Source organism: Lolium perenne, chromosome 3 (genome assembly GCF_019359855.2).
Source record: "Lolium perenne isolate Kyuss_39 chromosome 3, Kyuss_2.0, whole genome shotgun sequence".
Taxonomy (NCBI): domain Eukaryota; kingdom Viridiplantae; phylum Streptophyta; class Magnoliopsida; order Poales; family Poaceae; genus Lolium; species Lolium perenne.
Genome location: NC_067246.2, coordinates 54,110,244 through 54,129,665, shown reverse-complemented (window position 1 = coordinate 54,129,665; position 19,422 = coordinate 54,110,244). Strand labels below are relative to the sequence as shown.

Here is a 19,422-nt window from a genome sequence, read left to right as displayed (position 1 = left end):
TCTGTCGGTTCTGCCTCTACGTCATGAATCACGGACGTTTGCTTTATCTGGAGACGATGAAGTCAACTAACCAAACAAGCGTGATTACGCTGCAGCCGGCTGCCATCTGTACGCACGTTTCGGTCCAAGGAAAAAAAAAAAAACAAGACAATTTCAAAGGTTAAACCTAATTCTATAGGAGGACTCGTACAGTCGTACGTCCTAATTAAACTCCCACCGTACGGTACAGACCGATGAGAATTTTTAGAAAACAAACATGGAATCAAAATTTTGTCTCCTTTCCTTGAAAAATAACATCAAATCAAACATGAACGGTTAAACTGTTATTGTGTTTCAGATTCATATCCAAACGGGACTTATGTACGCTAAAACTTCAGATTAACTAAATCCCTTACGGAAAAGTAAATTTCTAAATGACGGTAACCATGTACCGCTTTTTCGTCGAACCTCTCTTTGATTTAGGTTGGTCCCAAGTTTACAGAACTGAGAAGTTGCCAAGAAATATTCTGCGCTAACAAAAGAGAGGCAATACGATGAGATAGGCACATCAGGAGGAGACGCAACCGCGACATAGGAGATAATGGACACGACAGAGACGGACGGACTGCCCTGCCCTCCCGATGGTTTTTTCATATCAGATCCGAGAGCGACCAAGAGCACCTGGTTAGATGTTGTTTTCACGAAAAGTTTATATGCACTGTACTTTAACAAGACAGGCCAAGCACAAGAACCACACCTAACATGGTTGCCCATACTAGAAATAAATATTCCATATACATGTATAGCCATCTACAACTTTACTTGGAAAATGGTAGGATCCAAAGTGGCAACAGTGCATTGCACGCCAAGGTAGCACTCAGAATGAGAACTGTTACAACTTTTTGCAGCCAAGGTCATATCTGTATTTCCTTCTTGAGCTGTTTGTTACAAATATATCAGTGGACAACCTTGAGAATTGCCAATACAATTTGGATGGTGCAAAACAGGAAGTGAGGCAGGTTGCGGCCGGATACCCAACGCGCCTTATTCCAGCAGCAAAAGAAATATATGTACAACGGACCAGGCACAACTTCTATGTACATGTCGTGAAGGCGATGTGATGGACAGGAATCATGCAGTTCAGGCACTCAGTGTCCTCAAGGGGGCGTAGTCGGCCTTGAGAAACCGGGAGTACTCCTTCTGCGACATCTGCCCACCGTTCACTTGGTCAAAGATGCACCTGTAGAAGCTGAAAATGGCAAAAGAAAAATTGTGATTAGCACGAAACTTTCAACTGATGATGGAGGGAGATGGTCAATCACTTACTACAAAAGAACAAAAATGTACAGGGCCGACTACGAGCTAAACTTAAGCAGCTTTAGATTGTGACCAAAAACTGTCATGACTGGCGTATTTTTATGTAGTTAAATGCCACATGAAGTATTTTTATGAAACAGCTTAAGCCAGTAACAAAAACTATCACGACTGGAGTATTTTTCTGTAGCTAAATATGAAACAAATGCGACAACATTCAGAAGTGGAAAAAAAAAACACTTTTTTTTCTCGAACACATGCCTAAGCATGCGTCATTATATATTAGAAGAAGCCGTCGAGAAGACGGGAGCATACAAGGGGGTAGCAGGGCTACAGAGGAGTTCAGAGAAAAGGCAAAAAAACTGTACAAGGCTAACTTAGTTAGACCTGCAGGTTCTGTAAAGAAAAGGTTGACTGAATAGCATGAGCTACAGGTATATATGTCATTCATGTGTCTCTTTACCAAGCACAAACTCAAACGGCAAACATTTGCTGAAAGAATAATCTTGTAATAATAAATATTTAATCCATAGAGGTGGCTGGTGCGTACCTGCCATCCAAGCCAACCATCATTACAGTGTTCTGAGCACCAAAAGCTACAATGTAACGTGTGACTTCGGGTAAATGGAACTGAGCAAATGACCACTCTGAGCTGAAATACCTCGGCAGAATACCTGCAAAAATTTAGCAAGGACATGTTAATTACTTGAGTAACTGAATTCTCTGGGAAGCCAAACCCAATATCCACAGCATGCGGACTTCATATATACTAATCCAATTGGTTTTGAGAGAATAATGCAGAATTCATAAATGTTTAAGGACACATGTGCCCTTGGTTTGTTCCTGATAGAATTTGGCTTTGTTCAATATCTTTTTCTTCTTCATCACACAAATAATAGAAGAGTAGCTACATGTGGCCTTGGTTTGTTGCTGATAGAATTTGGCTCCGTTCAGTATCTTGACATCACTACTTCAAATCATTTTATGAAATAGATATGTTAATTTTTCTATCTTGAGCTAGTTTTCCAGTAAAACCTAGACTATTGATCACATCAAGCAGCATGCAAAATTGCAGAAAATTGTGCATCCTGTTGGAATGGCTCCTTTCTAATGAGCATTGGGCAATGGAGTAAACCATACAGATGCTCTAAGCAGTTAGCCCTTCATTTACGACAAAAAGCTACACAGAACTCCAAATACCAGATCAACTATATCAAATAATGCAAGAAGAAGTACTAATCTAACCTTTCATGAAAGACAATGATGAGCTTGCATTGGATCCAGTGTTTGTTTGTATAAGAGGATCCATAGAGGTAGAAGAGTTCTGGTGATCCATCCGTGGAGCTTCGAGAGTACGTATGTCATGACCTGAATCTTCACCTGCGACCCTGACTTTTAGACTGAAAATGTGAACCGTTCCTTTGTCACTGGACACTGCCAACCACTGCACATTGGGCGATAATGCAATGCTGTATATCTCTGCCTTATCAAGGCCTCTTCGCACCTACATATTGTTTAGACATAAATAAATATAGTTGCATGCTCACCAACAATTAAATATTCTACAGGGGACTTGTGAAGTCAGCTAAGAAAGATCTGTGAGGTAAGGAGATAAATATGTTCGCAAAAGAATAGAGATACCATGAAAGAGCGATGGAAATATTACTCACCTCTTGCAGGAGACTGCCATCCATTGTGTTGAATATTCTGATCAAGGTACCCTTCATACTTGCCGTTGCCAGTAAGAGGCCATCCATAGTCAAAGCCATGCAAGCAATGTGTGAATCATGAGCTGCGATCATCTTTGTCAAATTCAGCCCGAAATGCTCTACCCGAACATGCCCCTGGCGCAGCCCAGGGCAGGCTAACACTGAAGTATTAGAATGATGGGAGAGGCAGCACAGTCCTCTGGGATTTGGCTGGGTATCAATCTGATGGAGCATCTTCAAATCCGAGAGCTTGTACACATATATCTTTGTCTCAAGGACAATCACAATGTTGTCCTTCCCCAGCTTTACAGCCCGGACATCGGCACGGAAGGCAAACTCCCCAATACAGCGGCTCTTGTGATCATCCCAGATCATCACCTTGTTTGACGGATACGCCACATTGGATCCGCCACCTACAAGGGCAAGGATGTTGCAGCGGAACAGCATCTCAACAATCCCAAACCCACCACTCTTGAGGTCTCGCCTGAAGGTCTCCTTAAAAGGGTCGCAGTTAAAGATCCTGAACCCGTTGCTGGTGCCAGCAGCGAAGCAACCGCAGTCCTGGTTCCAAGAAACCGACAGCAGCCTAACCTCCTGGTCATCGTTGCCACCCGCGTCTGCCTGGCCCGTAGGTGCCGATACTGGCCATCTGTGAGGGGACTCGAATGTCATGATGTTCCCCGGGGGATGTAAACCACGAGACGTAGAGACTTGCGAGCTCATGCGGAAGGCAGACGCGCCAAATGGATCGACTCCAAGTGCAATGAGCTCGGCTACGCCAGAGGTTGTTGATGTGTAAATAACAAAGCCCACGGGTTATGTTTTGAGAGATCCTGCCGCAAAAGAGAAAACATCAATAACTAGATAGCAACTAAAACAAAAAACACCTTAATAAACACTAAGCATGTCAAAATTTTATTTGACTGTCGAAGGCAAGCATTCCGGGAAACAACACTGGAGCTCAACGCATATGAGCGATGGTGGAATTAAATGTGTCACAATTTCCCGGGGCTTAAAAGTTGCATCCAGGGACAATGCAATTTGCACTCGGTGTTACCGACACACTCTAAAAGTTGGAATCTTTGGCTCGTCGACAGCTGGGATTGCAATAATTTTGGGTCAGAGAGCTGAAATTTGCTTGCTTAACATAACATAACATATGATGGTCGCATAATCCTACCCACGAGCAGCGCTATGCTGCTCTTCAGCTATAACAATCGACGACCCGGAATCAGCACATGACCGCTCCGACATACACTAAACCTTCAAATTCCGGCTCGGAGCCGGCGGGGGATTCGCTGAAACCGCATGCACATCAACGGGGAAGCCAAACGACGGCACCGCCTCCCGATCGAACTGCGCCGTTACGCTTCTGCAGAAGAGGAGGTAACCCTACGGAACACAGGATCCCAACCCCGAATCGGAGGTACCAGAAGCAATCATCAAACCCAAATCGGCACGGCACGCGCGCGCGAGAGGGAGATCCGGGCCCCTGGATTTCCAGGGAGGACACGGCGGGGTATGCAGAGAGTGATAGAGGTGCGGGACGGGCGGTACCTCTTGCGGCGGCCGGAGGCAACGCCGGGATGGGGCGCGCCGGGGACGAGGCAGCGGAGGAGAGGGGAGGAGGAAGGGCGAGTCGGCAAGGAAAAGGGTGCCCGTGGATTGACGCCTTCTCTTTCTTCTCTTTTCTTTTTTCTTTTGAGAAGATGGAAAAGTGTGTTAATTAAAAAGGTAACGGAAGGGGGCCGCTTCTTCTACGGAAAGTATGCGTTGACCTCAATCTTAATGTTAGACCAATTATCGTGTATAAAATTTTCAAACGAGAATAATTTCTACTAAATCTTTCAATTTCTTATTTTATTATGTTTCACTTTATGTATTCCTCTATCCGCAGAGTAACATTGAAGACCCTTACACAGTGGCGAAGGATGGAAAAAAATTAAAGTAGGGCAAACTAAAAAAATGATGCAAATACCAAAATAATCATAGGACATGAACGTCTTATGTGATTCTACCGAAATAACTTAGTACGATAAACACAAAGACATATTTGATATACGTAGAACCCAAGGAGATAGCAATAATACCACCTCAGTGCTAAAGTTTTACTTTTTTTTGTAAACAGAATAATGTTATCGATTAATACTTTTAAATATCTATCGTGAGCAACTAGGTCTTAATGATCTTTGTCGCCAAGAAACCCTTCCAATTCACCATCTCAATGAGGTGATAATATCTTTGATGAAATCATGATGCGTCTTTCACATATCAAGAAATCTCTAAATTTTCAATTCTACAAGTTTGAATAATGAATATCACAAAGTTATCATGCATATACCAAGATTCATGATAAATCTCTATAATAGAAATATAGAATCATTGTTATTTACATTGAACCTATAGTATGAGTCTATGTTTTTAGTTCGAAGTCGATTTTACACAATGTTCACTAAAACAAGCATAATTTTCTCATACGGAGTCTGTTTTCGATGAACGACCACTTAAAATATTCAGAAAAAATATGTGCATCTAAATGTATTCACCAAAAATTAAGGTAGGGCGGCTGCCCTGCCTTGCCCTAAGGGGAGCTTCGCCCCTGCTACTATTCCATGTGGTTAAATATAACATTCTTTGTAGTATAATCTTTGTTATTTAGTACATGCAGCACAATTGTTTTGACTCTTCTAGCTTCTGATTAATCTCTGGGAATCGATCGATATTTTGGTGGCGAGCTCTTTTCCACATGAGTGCTCCTTATTTTCTTTTCTTTTTAAGAAATGTGTCTTGGTCTCGATTTACATATCTTCTCAGATTTAGATGATTGGCGTGTTAAAAATTTCGTAGGACTATCTTCAGATCACAGTTGTTTGGAAACCAAAGGTTTTACTTTGCCAAAATTTTGGACGTCACATTGGCCAACATCCAAACAGCAACAAGTTGCCAAAATTTTGGTCATGCCAAACTTTTGGTGGAGCAAGCTAGGGCTCAAACCAAACATACCCTAATATTCCATGAATTAAGCACAAATAAACTACATGATGAACTGCATAGTTAATATAAATCTGAGTACTCCACATGAATCATAATATTTCTTATATGGTTATTATTATAAAACAAATGTGCTCTATATACATATCTCTCTGGATTGGCTTTCATAGTTGTTCTGTGATGGTCAATTTAGTAACATATTGGGTCGTACTGGTACGACATAGGAAGGTATAAAGAGGGAATTGAAGAAAAGAGAAACCTTAATCCATTTATTATTATTATTATTATATATTGCCTTAGAGTTTTCTTTTGGGATCTATTCTTGTCTAAATTGATGGTCAAACCTATGCCATAGAGACCGAATGAGCACTCGTAGAGCTACATTTAGTTCGGGGGGGGGGGGGGGGGGGGGGGTTGCCCCCCCTCCCAAATAATTTATATGAGAACAATGGTAGTTTATGTACAGTTTGATCCAACACTTCTAGGTCACATGTTCAAGGTCAGCCCGACACCTACCCAGGCCTACACCTTCGCGCACCTCTACTACGATGAGAAAGCTGTTGAATTCCACTGCGACACCTCCTCGAGCCACCACACTCTCATTTGTTGTATCAAGGTGAACTACCTTTTGTGTGACGAAACCATCCCGTCATGCTGCCCATCGTGTGTGTTCTCTGAATATCGGTCGAGATATTTGAGTAACAACATCGTATTGTCTTCGATTATTCCGTAACAACCAAATACTGCTCTTGTTGTGTTTTACCTTCTTTCAAAGTGTATGAGCACTGCCTCACCTCCGTTGAATAAGCATATTTTATGAATACACATATATTTGCCACTTAATATTTACTCTTTGGTTTCCTGGTAAGCTAGAGATTAGAAATGTACAAACTATGCGGATTAGTGGCCATAAATCAAGCACAAAAACTATATCCATAGACAACATGGTGATGGCTCCCAAGTGCATGAGATCAATTGTAGTACTTTTCAATAAAAAAATGTTGTCGAACCAACGAGGAGCTAAAGGTATTGGTTAGCAGAATCCAAGAAAGCAGTAATAATAAAGCAACAATTTTGATGTTTTTAGGTGTATAGTTTGCAATAAAAATAAAATGCAGAAAGTAAATAACAAATAATTAAATGCTCTCGATGAGAGAAAATCCCAATCCTCTATGCAGCAAGAGGACAAGCTCAAGTGTGCATCTGAGTTCTAAACAACATGGTAAATAATTTGTCAAACTTTATTCAATTTGGGGCAGAGCCTAAGTTAGGTGCAACCATAGATATGTGTAAACTGGGACTCGAGGAAGACAAGATTAGTATCTCATAAACTAGCTTCTCTTACCTTTTGTTAAGGGATACCATTAGAATGGTATGCCTTAACACACCCCTTATGATGGGTCCTAGAGCCATTTTCATGAGCAAGTAGAGGAATTATTATGACATAAATGTCCCACCATTGCCATAAGATCATTGGTCCCCGACATAAACCCCTTTAATACAACCTATAGTATTGTAAAACGGTTTATGTTAGTTCGTCCCTTCCAACACTTATGCATTACATTAAAGTGCAACCCTATGAGCCCATATAGGTGAAGTAATATGCAGTCGACGTTCGCATAAAACCATCATAGAACAACATAAAAGATAGAAAACTTAACAAAATACTCATTGCACATCATATAGAATCATAGCCAGATCATCCTATGCCCTTAGTAACAAGGGGAACTACTCACAAGTGTCAAACATGATATGGACTAGAGGCATAATGATTACAACACAATCTGAATATATAATCTCCCCACCAAATAATGACAAATTACCAATCACGAACAGGCAATAACACTAAAAACAATATACATGGTTCAATTCAACACAAACTATGAGAGGGATGACGTCGATCTCGTAGATGGAGATGGTGGTGAAGATGGTGCTGATGAAGATGTTGATGGAGATGTCTCCTCCCAAGCCAATTAAGGAGGAGTGGGGATGTCGATGGCGTCGATTTCCCCTTTACCGGAGGCACCGGTGCAGCAGGATCTGCCCTCCTCCAGAGTAGGAGAGGACTTTCGCCTCCGCCGCCGCCTCAATAAATCTCAGGAAATGGCTTAAATTTTTAGGTGAAACGGAGCTTCTAGTATAAAAGGGGGGCGAGACGATGCCCGAGGCGTAAACGGACCAGGGTGGCGCACCCTACATGTTTGGGCGCGCCACCTGGTGCCGTTTGGCCCTCGTGGTTCCCCTCTCGTGATTCTTTCGCCCACGGTTCTTTTCCGGGTGAAAAACTGATCAGTTTTTATTTTCTCAATTTTTTGCGATCCAGAAAGTCCTGAAATAAATAAAATACGAAAAAAAGGTTTTCTGCCTCCCAAAAATTAAATATCAATGAAGAGGACTTTGTAGGAAAATCCCAAAAATCGACTAAGAATGCATAGTTAATGATGTATGATGGCAAATAACAACACATGCTTGATCCGGCCACACGTAGCCCATGTTATGGTGAGCCGGACTGACCTATGGGCCTCCATTCACGCGTTTTGAATTTGAATGTATATGTCCGTATGTCTTTGTAGAGCGCATTGAATGTTTTCAAATTTGAATAATCTTAACTCTGTGTATGTGATAGAACCTTCCGATTCTATAGCCTACTCCAGGGGTGGAGCTGGAGGAGAAGATCACTGGGTTCATCTCTACGTTATGTTGTGATGTTTCACAACTGAACCAAATGATAGACTAAATTAGTGAAGGTTTGATGAAATCTACTGGGTTCATCCGAACCCAACCCTTGTACACCAGCTCTGCCATTGGCCTACTATACAACGATACAGTACTGTGCGCCTGCGTGGGCAAACAAAGCTTCTGAAAACTAAGCAATTAAGGATATGCTTAAATGTCAATCTTCCATGCATGTTGCACATCATCCGACAGTGGAGGGATCGGTGGCAAACTACCATCACGTGGAATCACTTAATATCCAAGAAAAAAGGCACTTACCAAGGTCCTGAAAGAGATAACTAAACAACACACTCTTGCAAACATTGTAGTTCTAAGACTGTTATATAACACACAAGAAATGGGGCGAAGGTTCAAATATAGGAGAAGAGCCATAGCATGCATGCTTCCCCAAACCCTGCCCCTAAGAAGAAATCTCTAATCCATTGGGATTTTGATCGGAGTCTTCTCAGCAGAACCAATTTCGTCACTTGTTCTATTTTTCAATTCTATTGTGCTTTAATGCTAGTTATATTTTATATGTTTAGTTAGTTGTCGTCATTTCATTGTTGCTTGGTCATGTATTGTAAGTTGCTGACACTAATAGTTAGCGGGCCATTTACTATATTTATGTAGCATATAACAAGATTTATTGAAAACGGATGGCTATCGTGTCTCTTGTCCAACATTATTCGTTTGCAATCTTGTTTCTACTAGTTTCCGTGAAAAATGCAACTTTTGTTTACATACGTGTTTATACTCATAATTAGAACCATGCCTGACTCTGGTCCTAGGCGACCATGGGCAAGCCCAAGGGCCCACGCCTGAGAGGGGCCCATGATTGGATCTTCATCTATACCTTTCCCATGTGGTGGGCCGTAAAGAAAATGGTTGAAAAAGGCCATGGCTGCAGCGATCGGGATAGGAAATGCCACGACCACGCCTCGCCATGGGCAGCCCGGCCTGGGGCCTGGCCCAAAAAACCTAGGCCTGGACCTGCAAACGTTGGCCCGATCCGGGCCAGGCCTAGGTAGCCCAAAAACCTAAACGGCCCGGCCCATAGCCCGATGGGCTTTCCACGTATTTGGCCAGGCCGGGCTCGGGCCTGATTTTCAACGTCAGGCTTTTCTCAACCCTCCCCAAGGCCCAGCCCAACACATGGCTAGGTATAGCCACGACATATAGATAGGAAACAATTGGAGGTGTTGGAAGCAAGTTAAGGTTGCCCATGATCTAGCAGGCACATGAGCAAGTGCTCAGATGTCCAACCAGTTGTGGTTGGACCAATTGCCGAATAATGTTATGGTGCTGGTAGCAAGCGATATAGCTGTGCCTGCTATTAATTGGGTACATATGTTCCACGTTAAAAAAACTAAAGGTACTCTGAATATCAATGTAGATGGCGCGGTGGCAAAAGCTGAGGATACAGGTGCCTTCATTACAGTATGTAGAGACCACATGGGACAGTTTATAGGCTGCTCGTTAGTTAAGGTAGAAGGCATCACTGAACCTGTTGTCCTGGAGGCAATGGTGTGTGCAGAAACGTTGTGCCTAGTTGTTGATATTCATGCCAATCGGTTTCAAATTGCCTCTGATTGTCCTGTGGTTAAGGAGATCCAGAGTACTCCCTCCGTATGACCAAAAGTATCTTAACTTTGTTAAAATTTGAATATATCTAAATACTATCTATTAGATAAATACATCTAAATTTAACAAAGTTGGAATACTTTTAGTGGAACGAAGGAGTACATCCAGCCATGGCCCACATTACATGGTGATGAGTTTTTGACTCGCAAGGAGTCTTTTCAGGATGTTTCCATCATCCACGAAGCAAATGGTAAGGCGCATCCTCTAGCCCGAATTACAACTACTCTACATTTAGGCAGACATGTGTGGTTTGTAAACCCACCTTCTGAGGGTATTGATGAAAACATTTTGTTAAGTAATAAATGAAGCTTTTTTTTTTGCGGGGAAAGAGCTGATATATTAAGCCACAGATCTTACAGATAGACCCAGAACAGAAAGCGAAATTACAATAAGGTCCTTCTGGATCTCGTCTTCATCAACGCCAAGCGAGACGTTCCGGCGGCGCGCCGCCGCCCCACCTCCCTTCAGCCTTGGATCAGAGGTGCCCCCTAGCAGACGGGAAGTCGCCGGTCCTCGAACTCCGAAGAGCCTCCACCGCGCTCCATCGACTCGGACGCCATGGCCAACCACACCAACTCCTTCAAGCAGAGCAACTAGACCGGAACCACCGCTACTCGGCCTCCGGCGAGGGGAAGCTCGCACAGCAGCTCCACGGACCTGCAGGCGAGAAGAAGACGGACGATCTGCGGCGAAACTCCACCGGAGCATCACCACCGAAGAGGATGACCGCCGCCCCAAAACGCCACTCCGGCCGCGCCGCCACCTCCTCGACGCCGCCGGCTGGCACCAGCACAACCCTACGCTATATACAGACGAGAACCGTGGCTCCCCCACCCTCCCGCCGCCGGAGCGGCCGACGGAGAGCGAGGGACCCGGCGGAGCTTCGACGGTGAGGTGGATCGGCCGACGATTTCACAAATCGCCTCTCTCGTTACTGTAGCGGGAGAGGATAAGTAATAAATGAAGCTTCAACCGTTTTTCTTAGACTAGTCACAATAAAAAGTATCATACACTAGTATTATGTACACTAGATTTAGATGTGCGCCTTGGCGCACGATCCCGTAAAATTCACACAGATTTACAGTTTGTATAACCACCACAAAAAATTAGGTGGAAAAAGCAAGTCGTGGTGGCATGGATGGGCAAGTGTTGTGGGCTTCAGTCTACACGCCACAACATATGAGTATGAATCCATCATGACCCGATAGGATGATAGGCCATAGCATATATGGAATCCATTTTTTAACAATTGTTTAGTTGCTCACCACGTGTACCACATGGAATCCATTTAATAAAAAGAGAAAAGGGTAAGCGAGCATGGAATCTTCAGCATTCCCACTGATCGGAAAGCTAGCTACACATCTTCTATACTTAATGCCGACATAGAACCTAATAGAAGCAATTTTTCGCTGAAATATACACAATGATTTAAGAGTAGGAACTATGGCTATGGTGATAGGTCAACTTCAGCGGGACATAAACTTGTGAACATTGTCATACTTAATGTGGATCTATTAGAAGAGAACATAGAAATCAACTGATTATATCTTCTTACATGAAGCTTACCAGTTCAAAATACTTTGGGTCAGACAGAAGAAATATGACAGTGTGTTATGCATTCCTGTATATGAGGATATATCTATTGTGTCATCTATTGTGCCTGAATAATATTTTGAAGACCAGAACATGTCAAACAAATCCTTACAACCTGTATGAAGCTGGCAGACATACATGAAACAGAAAACGCAAGTGTTACTAAGCTGAACTACTAAGAAAGTCTTGAAGATCAATTGCTCTAATATATTTCGTTGGATAGACAAAATTAACTCAATACATAAGCAACTTGAAAAGTGCAGTCTTCTAGGAAGAGGTGATGATTTGTTTATTAGCCCCAAATACCTCGTTACCTCGGTACCTCTACCTGCATACTACTTACAATGCATGCACGCACATGAAAAAACAGCATAACTTGTACAGTGGAAAACTCACACACTGCAATATTAGCAGGACTGGTAGCATCTTAATAATTGCAGAAATCAAACTGTGACGGTAGAGAAAAGCCGTTACAAAGCAACACCAACTTCAGCAATATTTAACACACTTATCAAACTGTATACGATACATGATCATGCTGCCAAACTGTATAATCTGAAGCATAACCGATCTAATGAACATATAATGGCTTGGATAGGATATACATCATGAGAAGATTGCTTGCTAACTACTGCAGCACTGGCAAACTGAAATCTTCTAGCAGAACATGATTCCCAAAAGATCCCTTTCAGATGCTAAAGCTTACCTGCAACAGAGTTGAATCCCAAATCTACCAGAAAAACAACAGAGCCTTTAGGCAGCAACCTTAAACGGGACAACGGCCTGCAACAAAGAACACAACAACCATGTCAAGTAAAATGGCAAGAAGTGAAAATCGAAGGTGCACGATTGTATAGAAGTGTAGGAGGCACCACGAAAAAAGAAGACAAAAAAATTACCGCTCATGAACCATGAAAACAAATCGAAAAGAATAGATTTAGGTGCCTTGCTTTGGCCGCACAACAAGAGAACTGAAGGAGGCACCAAGAGTACTTTTGCTTGTCAAAAGTAATGCTTGTCCAATGAGGCATCTATATTTCCAAGCCTAAACACCATATATCTTGAAAGTTACAAAGAAACCTATTCCAAACCGTATCAACGGGGCTATGCTGGTTTATGTAGGTAACCACCCAATTTAATTGATTTACTAAATTTATATCCATAAGGGATAGAGACCGCCTCCAAGCAGGCATCTATATGTTCAAGCCTAAACACCATATATTTTGAAAGTTACAAAGAAACCTATTCCAAACCGTATCAACGGGGCTGTGCTGATTTAGGTAGTAACTACCCAATTTAATTGATTTACTAATTCTATATCCATAACGGATATAACAGACCGCCGACTTCCGCAGTGAGAAACGGTTTGTCAAACGCTATATAAAGCATCTATAGAAACCACTTATTAGCAAGCACCAAACAAACATACATATACAATGTCGAGAAATATATTAGACACATCATGGTAATCTAAATTTAGAGCAAACCACATTGCTCTTCCATACATCAGGTTTACATAAATTAGAAAATTCAGGATAGTTAGTTCCTTCACTACGATAATTCCAAACCATCACAAAAACCTCCTTGTGAACAAAAAACTTTCCGGAAACAGGTTTAGCATATAAAACTATGCTATGCATCGTTTGCAAAAGAGAAACAGGAAGAATATATGAAAATACCCCATTTCAGCAGGCAGTGTGACACTATATAGACCTACATAAAGATACAAACCAGCCTATCTGGATCCAAGTTGCAAATGCAGTGTATGCACACATGTCTAACCTTCAGCGATTGATGCAATAAATAGAAAATGATACTAATAAGCTCAAATATAAATACGTCCACCGGTTGGGTACAACGGCGCAACCTGATTTCTCTCTAGGTGGCTTCATACACGAGCTCTCCCTATCACTAATTGCCTATCCTTTGCTGACAAGGGAAAACTTAACTTAAAAGAGCTAACATCCTGAACCTTACTCCACTATTTTGTAAACTATTCCTTGGGACAAACACTTTTTTTCTTATGAACAATCACATAGCATGTTTTTGTACTTGATAACACACAGGGATTCATAGAGAAATACGCATTTTACTTTCATGGTATCAAGCAAAAAATCCAGCAACCTCATAGCAAATAAAAAACTTGCAGAACACGATATACAACAGTACATTTCTGATAGAGAAATGAAATCATGTTTCTATTTCATCAATATGTTTTACTTCGAATAACCATTTCAGTCTCAGGATAAATACCACAAAATGCAAGTAGATCAGAATCTTGATTAAAAGTACGATAAACCTTGACCTGGATTATAAGAAATAAATAGTTGCAAGAACTCACCTAGGGCCTGGGACGATGACAACCATGAAAGTAACTACAAAGTAACTCAAAATATTAAACCAAGCTGATGCAAATGATTTCTATAATACACATTAGGATCACATTGTCAGCTGCAAATTCATACTTGACCTTCACATATAATTTCTACCATTATTCTAGTAACAAAAGCAGTTGATTTGGCCATTTGGGAAAAGCTATAGACTGCAGCGAGACAAAAAAAAATCAGATAGCAACACTCAACACCACATGGCGAACAATGCCTCGCAGAAAAGCTATAGACTGCATTTAAATATTGTAGCATAAGTATTATTGTTGTGTTATGTGTACGGATAAACAGCGCTAAGCTCTAATGGATTTCAACTACAATTTCTACTGTTCATATGAAATCACAATGCTTGTGTCCAGGAGCGGAGAGAGAATAACATGTATTCTCCTGCCAGTGATGCAAGAGCAGGTCTGACAGTTATCTACCCTTTGATCAGCTTTCCGCATACTTGTATCTCTGTATTGTTACCCTTCTTTTTTGTAGTGTTCTATGCTACCCAAAAACTGAACCATCACGCCATTATAAGAAAAATATAGTTTCTTCTTTTCATATAATAATCTGAGAAAAGATAAGGAGCACACAAAGATAATACGGACAATTTCATCAAAGATAAGAAAATAATTTAAACCCTCTAGCCGTACACCTGGCCATAGGAATTAGCCTCAATATCACCTAATGTGCTTTTAAATATTTTCCTCCGCTTATTCTATGGTAGGGATGTAAACAAAAAAGGAATCATCTAAGAACTAAAATAGTATATGGTCAAGTGAACAATCACAAAATAAAAGAAAGGCCAACAGTGAATACCTCTGAAGTTCAAAACTTAGCGTCGACTATGGCCTTTTGGTGCTGCCCATGAGAGGATGCATAATAACTTCTGCTGACACCTGCAAGGGTTTACATTAACTATTATAATGTATAGTTAATACCAATTTACATAGTATCCTTGGTTCATGTATGCTGCTTGTACCTAAAGCACGACCCAATGAACAAAGCATATAAGAGACATGGGAAAATGGAGGAAAGATAAGAGACATATAAGAAATTTTAAGCACACTACACTAGTAACAATCTAGTGGCGTTTAAACTGAAATGTGATCAATTTATTTCTCTGCTATCCAGTCCTTCTGATACCTCTCTTAATGTGACGTCAATACCATTTATTAATATTGTAATAAGGGGGCATATCTCAAAAAACTGAAGGATTACACATCTGAATCAAAAGAAAGCAGAGATATTATCCCCCGGCGAACAGTTTATTATTCAAACATGGAAGTATTAAAAAAACCTACCCTTTAAACTATAATGCTATGTGACAAAAATAATAAATAAGTATATAAGAAACAATAGATTGGAACATCCAAAGCACCAAAACATAATCCTGAAAGCAATCTATTAATCGAAATACACATGTATAATACCAAAGGCTAAAGCTAAAAGGTATAACTCACAACAACATTTTTACAAACAATAAATCTAAAATAATTTTTAACAGTCTGTAACACATCAAAGCACTGAAGAGAGAAGGTGCAAATCCAAGTGTAGAGAATACATGGTCACCATGATCTCAGTATATTCTAAAAATTATGTTCTTGTTCCAAAATGAGCCCCTCACTGCTTTTGAAGTTCAGAATAGCATTCACTCTACATGGCCAAAGAAAAATCATTTTTCTTGACAAATCATTCGGGCCAAAAGGTAATAGTAATGAATTGAACTTCTTGCAGAGAGAATGATAATAATATTGTAATGCTGCAGATTATACAATAACTTCCTGCACACCATTCCCTATGTCTATTCATATAAATTCACGTGGAATATCACTGTAAGCAAATGATTTTCAGAGCCTATACATAGAACACCCAGGATTCATAAATTTCTTTAACAAACCGATAAGTACACTTCAGTGTGTTGAACTCAAGCATATTCGTCAGCCACCATCTTGCACACCTAGAAAAGAATGCAAGGAAGGTTACCACAGAAAAATTACTGGACATACAAATATTTAAGAGCTTTCTAAATTATAAGCAAAATAAAAAGATATTCGACTAAAACTGAGAGAAATTATAAACAGTATCACCCAGGATTCATAAATAATACATTTGTTTACCAAACCGATAAGTACACTTGAATGTGTTGAAATCAAGCATATTCGTCAGCCACCATCTTGCACACTTAGAAGAGTTTACCTCTAAGATGGATGAGTGCACAATACCGTTTTTCTAATTATTAATGTTCCTTCTTTACATTCAGATATTTTGCTTCTTATCCATAATAAATAGAAAATGTAAGAAATATCCTCTGAAGAACAAACGACCTGAACATGCGAACTAACTATATATCCTGCTCTCAGTACAGAAATAATAAAATTCAATTTAAAGAATGCAGGATGTAGGAAAGAAAGCAAGTGGATTCTTAGTGGCTACAACAAAGAGACGTGGGGTGCATAGTCTTTGTGATATCAATAGCATGTCAACCGGGCATATAAACCCAACATATTTGTTAGTAACCAAGTTATTTAGTTAACGTAAGGCAGGGTGGTTAAAAAAAAGGAAGAACATGGTAGAAGAAACAATTTTCAGTGAGGAAGACAGGCTTTTAGACTTAAAAAATGCTTCCTTAAACCAAGTGTAAAACAAGACATGAGTGCTCAAGTTTGGTTGAATTGAATTCAAGCAAAAGGATGCTGCATATCTAACATGTACCCATTTCTTGGAGTGCCAATGGAATTTACATCGTTGTTAGTTACCTCAAGACCTTGAGGGCTGGCCGGGGCGGAGAGGGAGAGCGTCGAGGGCATGCAACCCTAACACCATCTGCAAGGAGGATTTTGCAAGCTCTTTTATGATCTATAAACCAGAGCTCTAGTATTTCTCAAAAGCTACAATATGTATATATGCGATTTACAACTATTCCTCAAAAGCAGGCGATAACCAATCCAGAGCAGACATCAACCAATCTGATAAACCATTGATCTAGATGAACACAAATATTTTTAAAAAGCTAGAATATGTACATATGCAATTTACAACTATATTTCTCAAAAGCTGGATTGTCTCTGGCTCATGGATGGCCTGATCATCTTTACTCAAGGTTATCGAAAATGAACTTCAAAGAAATTTCTTGGCTCCATTGCAATACTGAAAGTTCCCATAGCAAGAACCAGTCACTTCATGCATCCCTCTCCAGGGTCGAGCTTCGCAAGGTTTCCCATGAAATCCAAAAAAATCATGGTCAACCGATACGTATAAATCAACCTTTGTATGAATAAAGGCACACCTAGGAAATGAATGAGTCTGATACATGGCTTCAGGTAGATCAGCCCAGAGAACTCAGACCCTCATGTCATTAAAAAGGGAGAAACAAAGTGCACATAGAACCGGATAAATAGCTCACCTCTGAGATGATAGTACCTCTCACAGTATTATGCCCTTTCCTGCAATCCATTGCATTGGAAGGCGAAATCAGATAGGTAAGGACAATTTAATAAACCTATAAAGGAATTTTCTGCTTCCTTTATCCCAAGTCATAGTTGCAGTTCAACTCGCATTACAGACAAGATGTGATAAAACAAAGAATTTATAACCTGAAACCAAATGCATCATAGTGGAGATTTTGAGGGAAATTACCTAAAATTGAACACGCTGCCACACAGGGAATAATACAGGCACCAATTGACCTGCATCTTCTAGTCTGCACAACAAATATGCAACAGCAATCAATCTTCACCTTCTAGCCTGCACAACAAATATGCATATCCACTAATTCACTCCAATCCATGATTTATTTGCAATAGCCTGGCATCAAACACAGCAGATTGCCTTTTCTTTTGGCATGAGAATTGACCATGTAGATTACTACTGTAAAGAGAAAAACCAGAGGTGGTGCTTACATTCAGCCAAGTTTCGAGGCCATAAATTGCAGGTCCGTCAGACCATGAGAACTACAATGGGCACGGCGGCGAGGCAACTCCACACATCAGTGAGCGACTCCAGGCAGTGACGCATCCGAGGCCCCAAACCCCTACACGAGATAAGGTGAGAAAGTGACTAATTTGACCACCATAACTGAGAGGGGCCAAGCGATTTGAATCTCACCTCAACCAGCGTTGAATCCTGCGGAGTCCATGCAGGAGCGCAGAAACTAAGCCGACCGGCCAGCCACTGAGCACCGGCAGGAGGCAAAGGCGGCCAGAAACCCCCTCCCCTCCCCTAGTCTACTACTGCGTGCGACAAAGAGAGGCGGCAGTGGAGGATATAGAGCTCGGGCCGCCGCTTTTTTGTGCGTTGTATGGCCGCTGGGGTGGAGGAGGCGGCGGAGCTCAGCTGGGGATGGTGAAGGCGCGGCCGTGAAAGGGCTGAAGGAGGCTCACGATCACGCCGGCGGATATCTACAGCGGGGAGTTGCAGCCGGCGGAACGGCGGTTGCAGCCGGCGGTCGCGAGGGGGAGGGGCGGGGAGGAGGCTGGCGGCCAGCCACGCGATGGAAGGAGAGACGGCGGCGGCAGAGGAGGGGATTGGGGACTTCGGGAGGAGACGAGTGAGGGGATAGGGTTGGTTCTCGTGAGAGATATTTTGGCCTGGCCAACCACACACCAACACGTGGGCCAACCGGTGAAGCAAAACGAGGCCAGCGTCCATGCATCACGCGCCACTTGCTTAACGTGGATAGCCTCTACGTGCTCCATGGGGTGGCACCTATTATACCTTTAGATGATACTAGTTTGTGATACCACCTCCACAATGCATAGTATTATAATATGGTATCATACTTATGTCATATTTAATGTTGTGTAGAATCTCAATGCAAATTTGTGTACATGATGTATTTGTCATGAAGTTTTCTAGGTTTATGTGTCATGATACGGTATCATATTATGATACTACTCTCATCTCCCACCTCACTAATTTATGTGACACATCAGATTTTTGCCAACATGGCATGCATGATACTACTTATGATACTTCCATTGGGGCTAGTCTTAAGAAAACTAGTCTTCTCTATCTCTACTATATAAAAAGGACGAACTGGTTCTGTTTCCTCCGGCCCAAGGTTTCGTCCTACATATTTTTGATCTGACTATTTTGCCCTC

General features: G+C 41.4%; 1 protein-coding gene and 1 long non-coding RNA gene across 5 annotated transcripts; both read right to left on the bottom strand.

Annotated features, from left to right (window-relative positions):
• Positions 1-809: 809 nt before the first annotated feature.
• LOC127341224 (autophagy-related protein 18c) lies at positions 810-4,714 on the bottom strand. Its single transcript, XM_051367020.1, has 5 exons — positions 4,560-4,714; positions 2,964-3,835; positions 2,539-2,797; positions 1,844-1,967; positions 810-1,228 (listed from the first exon to the last, which is right to left on the bottom strand). Exons 2-5 carry the CDS (start codon positions 3,723-3,725, stop codon positions 1,120-1,122), a joined length of 1,254 nt encoding a protein of 417 aa, XP_051222980.1. The 5' UTR covers positions 3,726-3,835; positions 4,560-4,714; the 3' UTR covers positions 810-1,119.
• Positions 4,715-11,876: 7,162 nt separating this feature from the next.
• On the bottom strand, positions 11,877-18,856 carry LOC127341226 (uncharacterized). 4 transcript variants are annotated; one of them, XR_007875354.2, is made up of 8 exons: positions 18,428-18,856; positions 18,223-18,353; positions 17,960-18,067; positions 17,727-17,766; positions 17,080-17,526; positions 15,140-16,280; positions 12,652-12,728; positions 11,898-12,070 (listed from the first exon to the last, which is right to left on the bottom strand). It is a non-coding gene; the product is annotated as an uncharacterized lncRNA (long non-coding RNA). The 4 variants fall into 4 exon arrangements; XR_007875352.2 differs by having other exon boundaries at positions 11,877-12,070; positions 12,652-16,280; XR_007875353.2 differs by lacking the exon at positions 11,898-12,070 and having other exon boundaries at positions 12,434-12,728.
• Between the last annotated feature and the right edge of the window lie 566 nt (positions 18,857-19,422).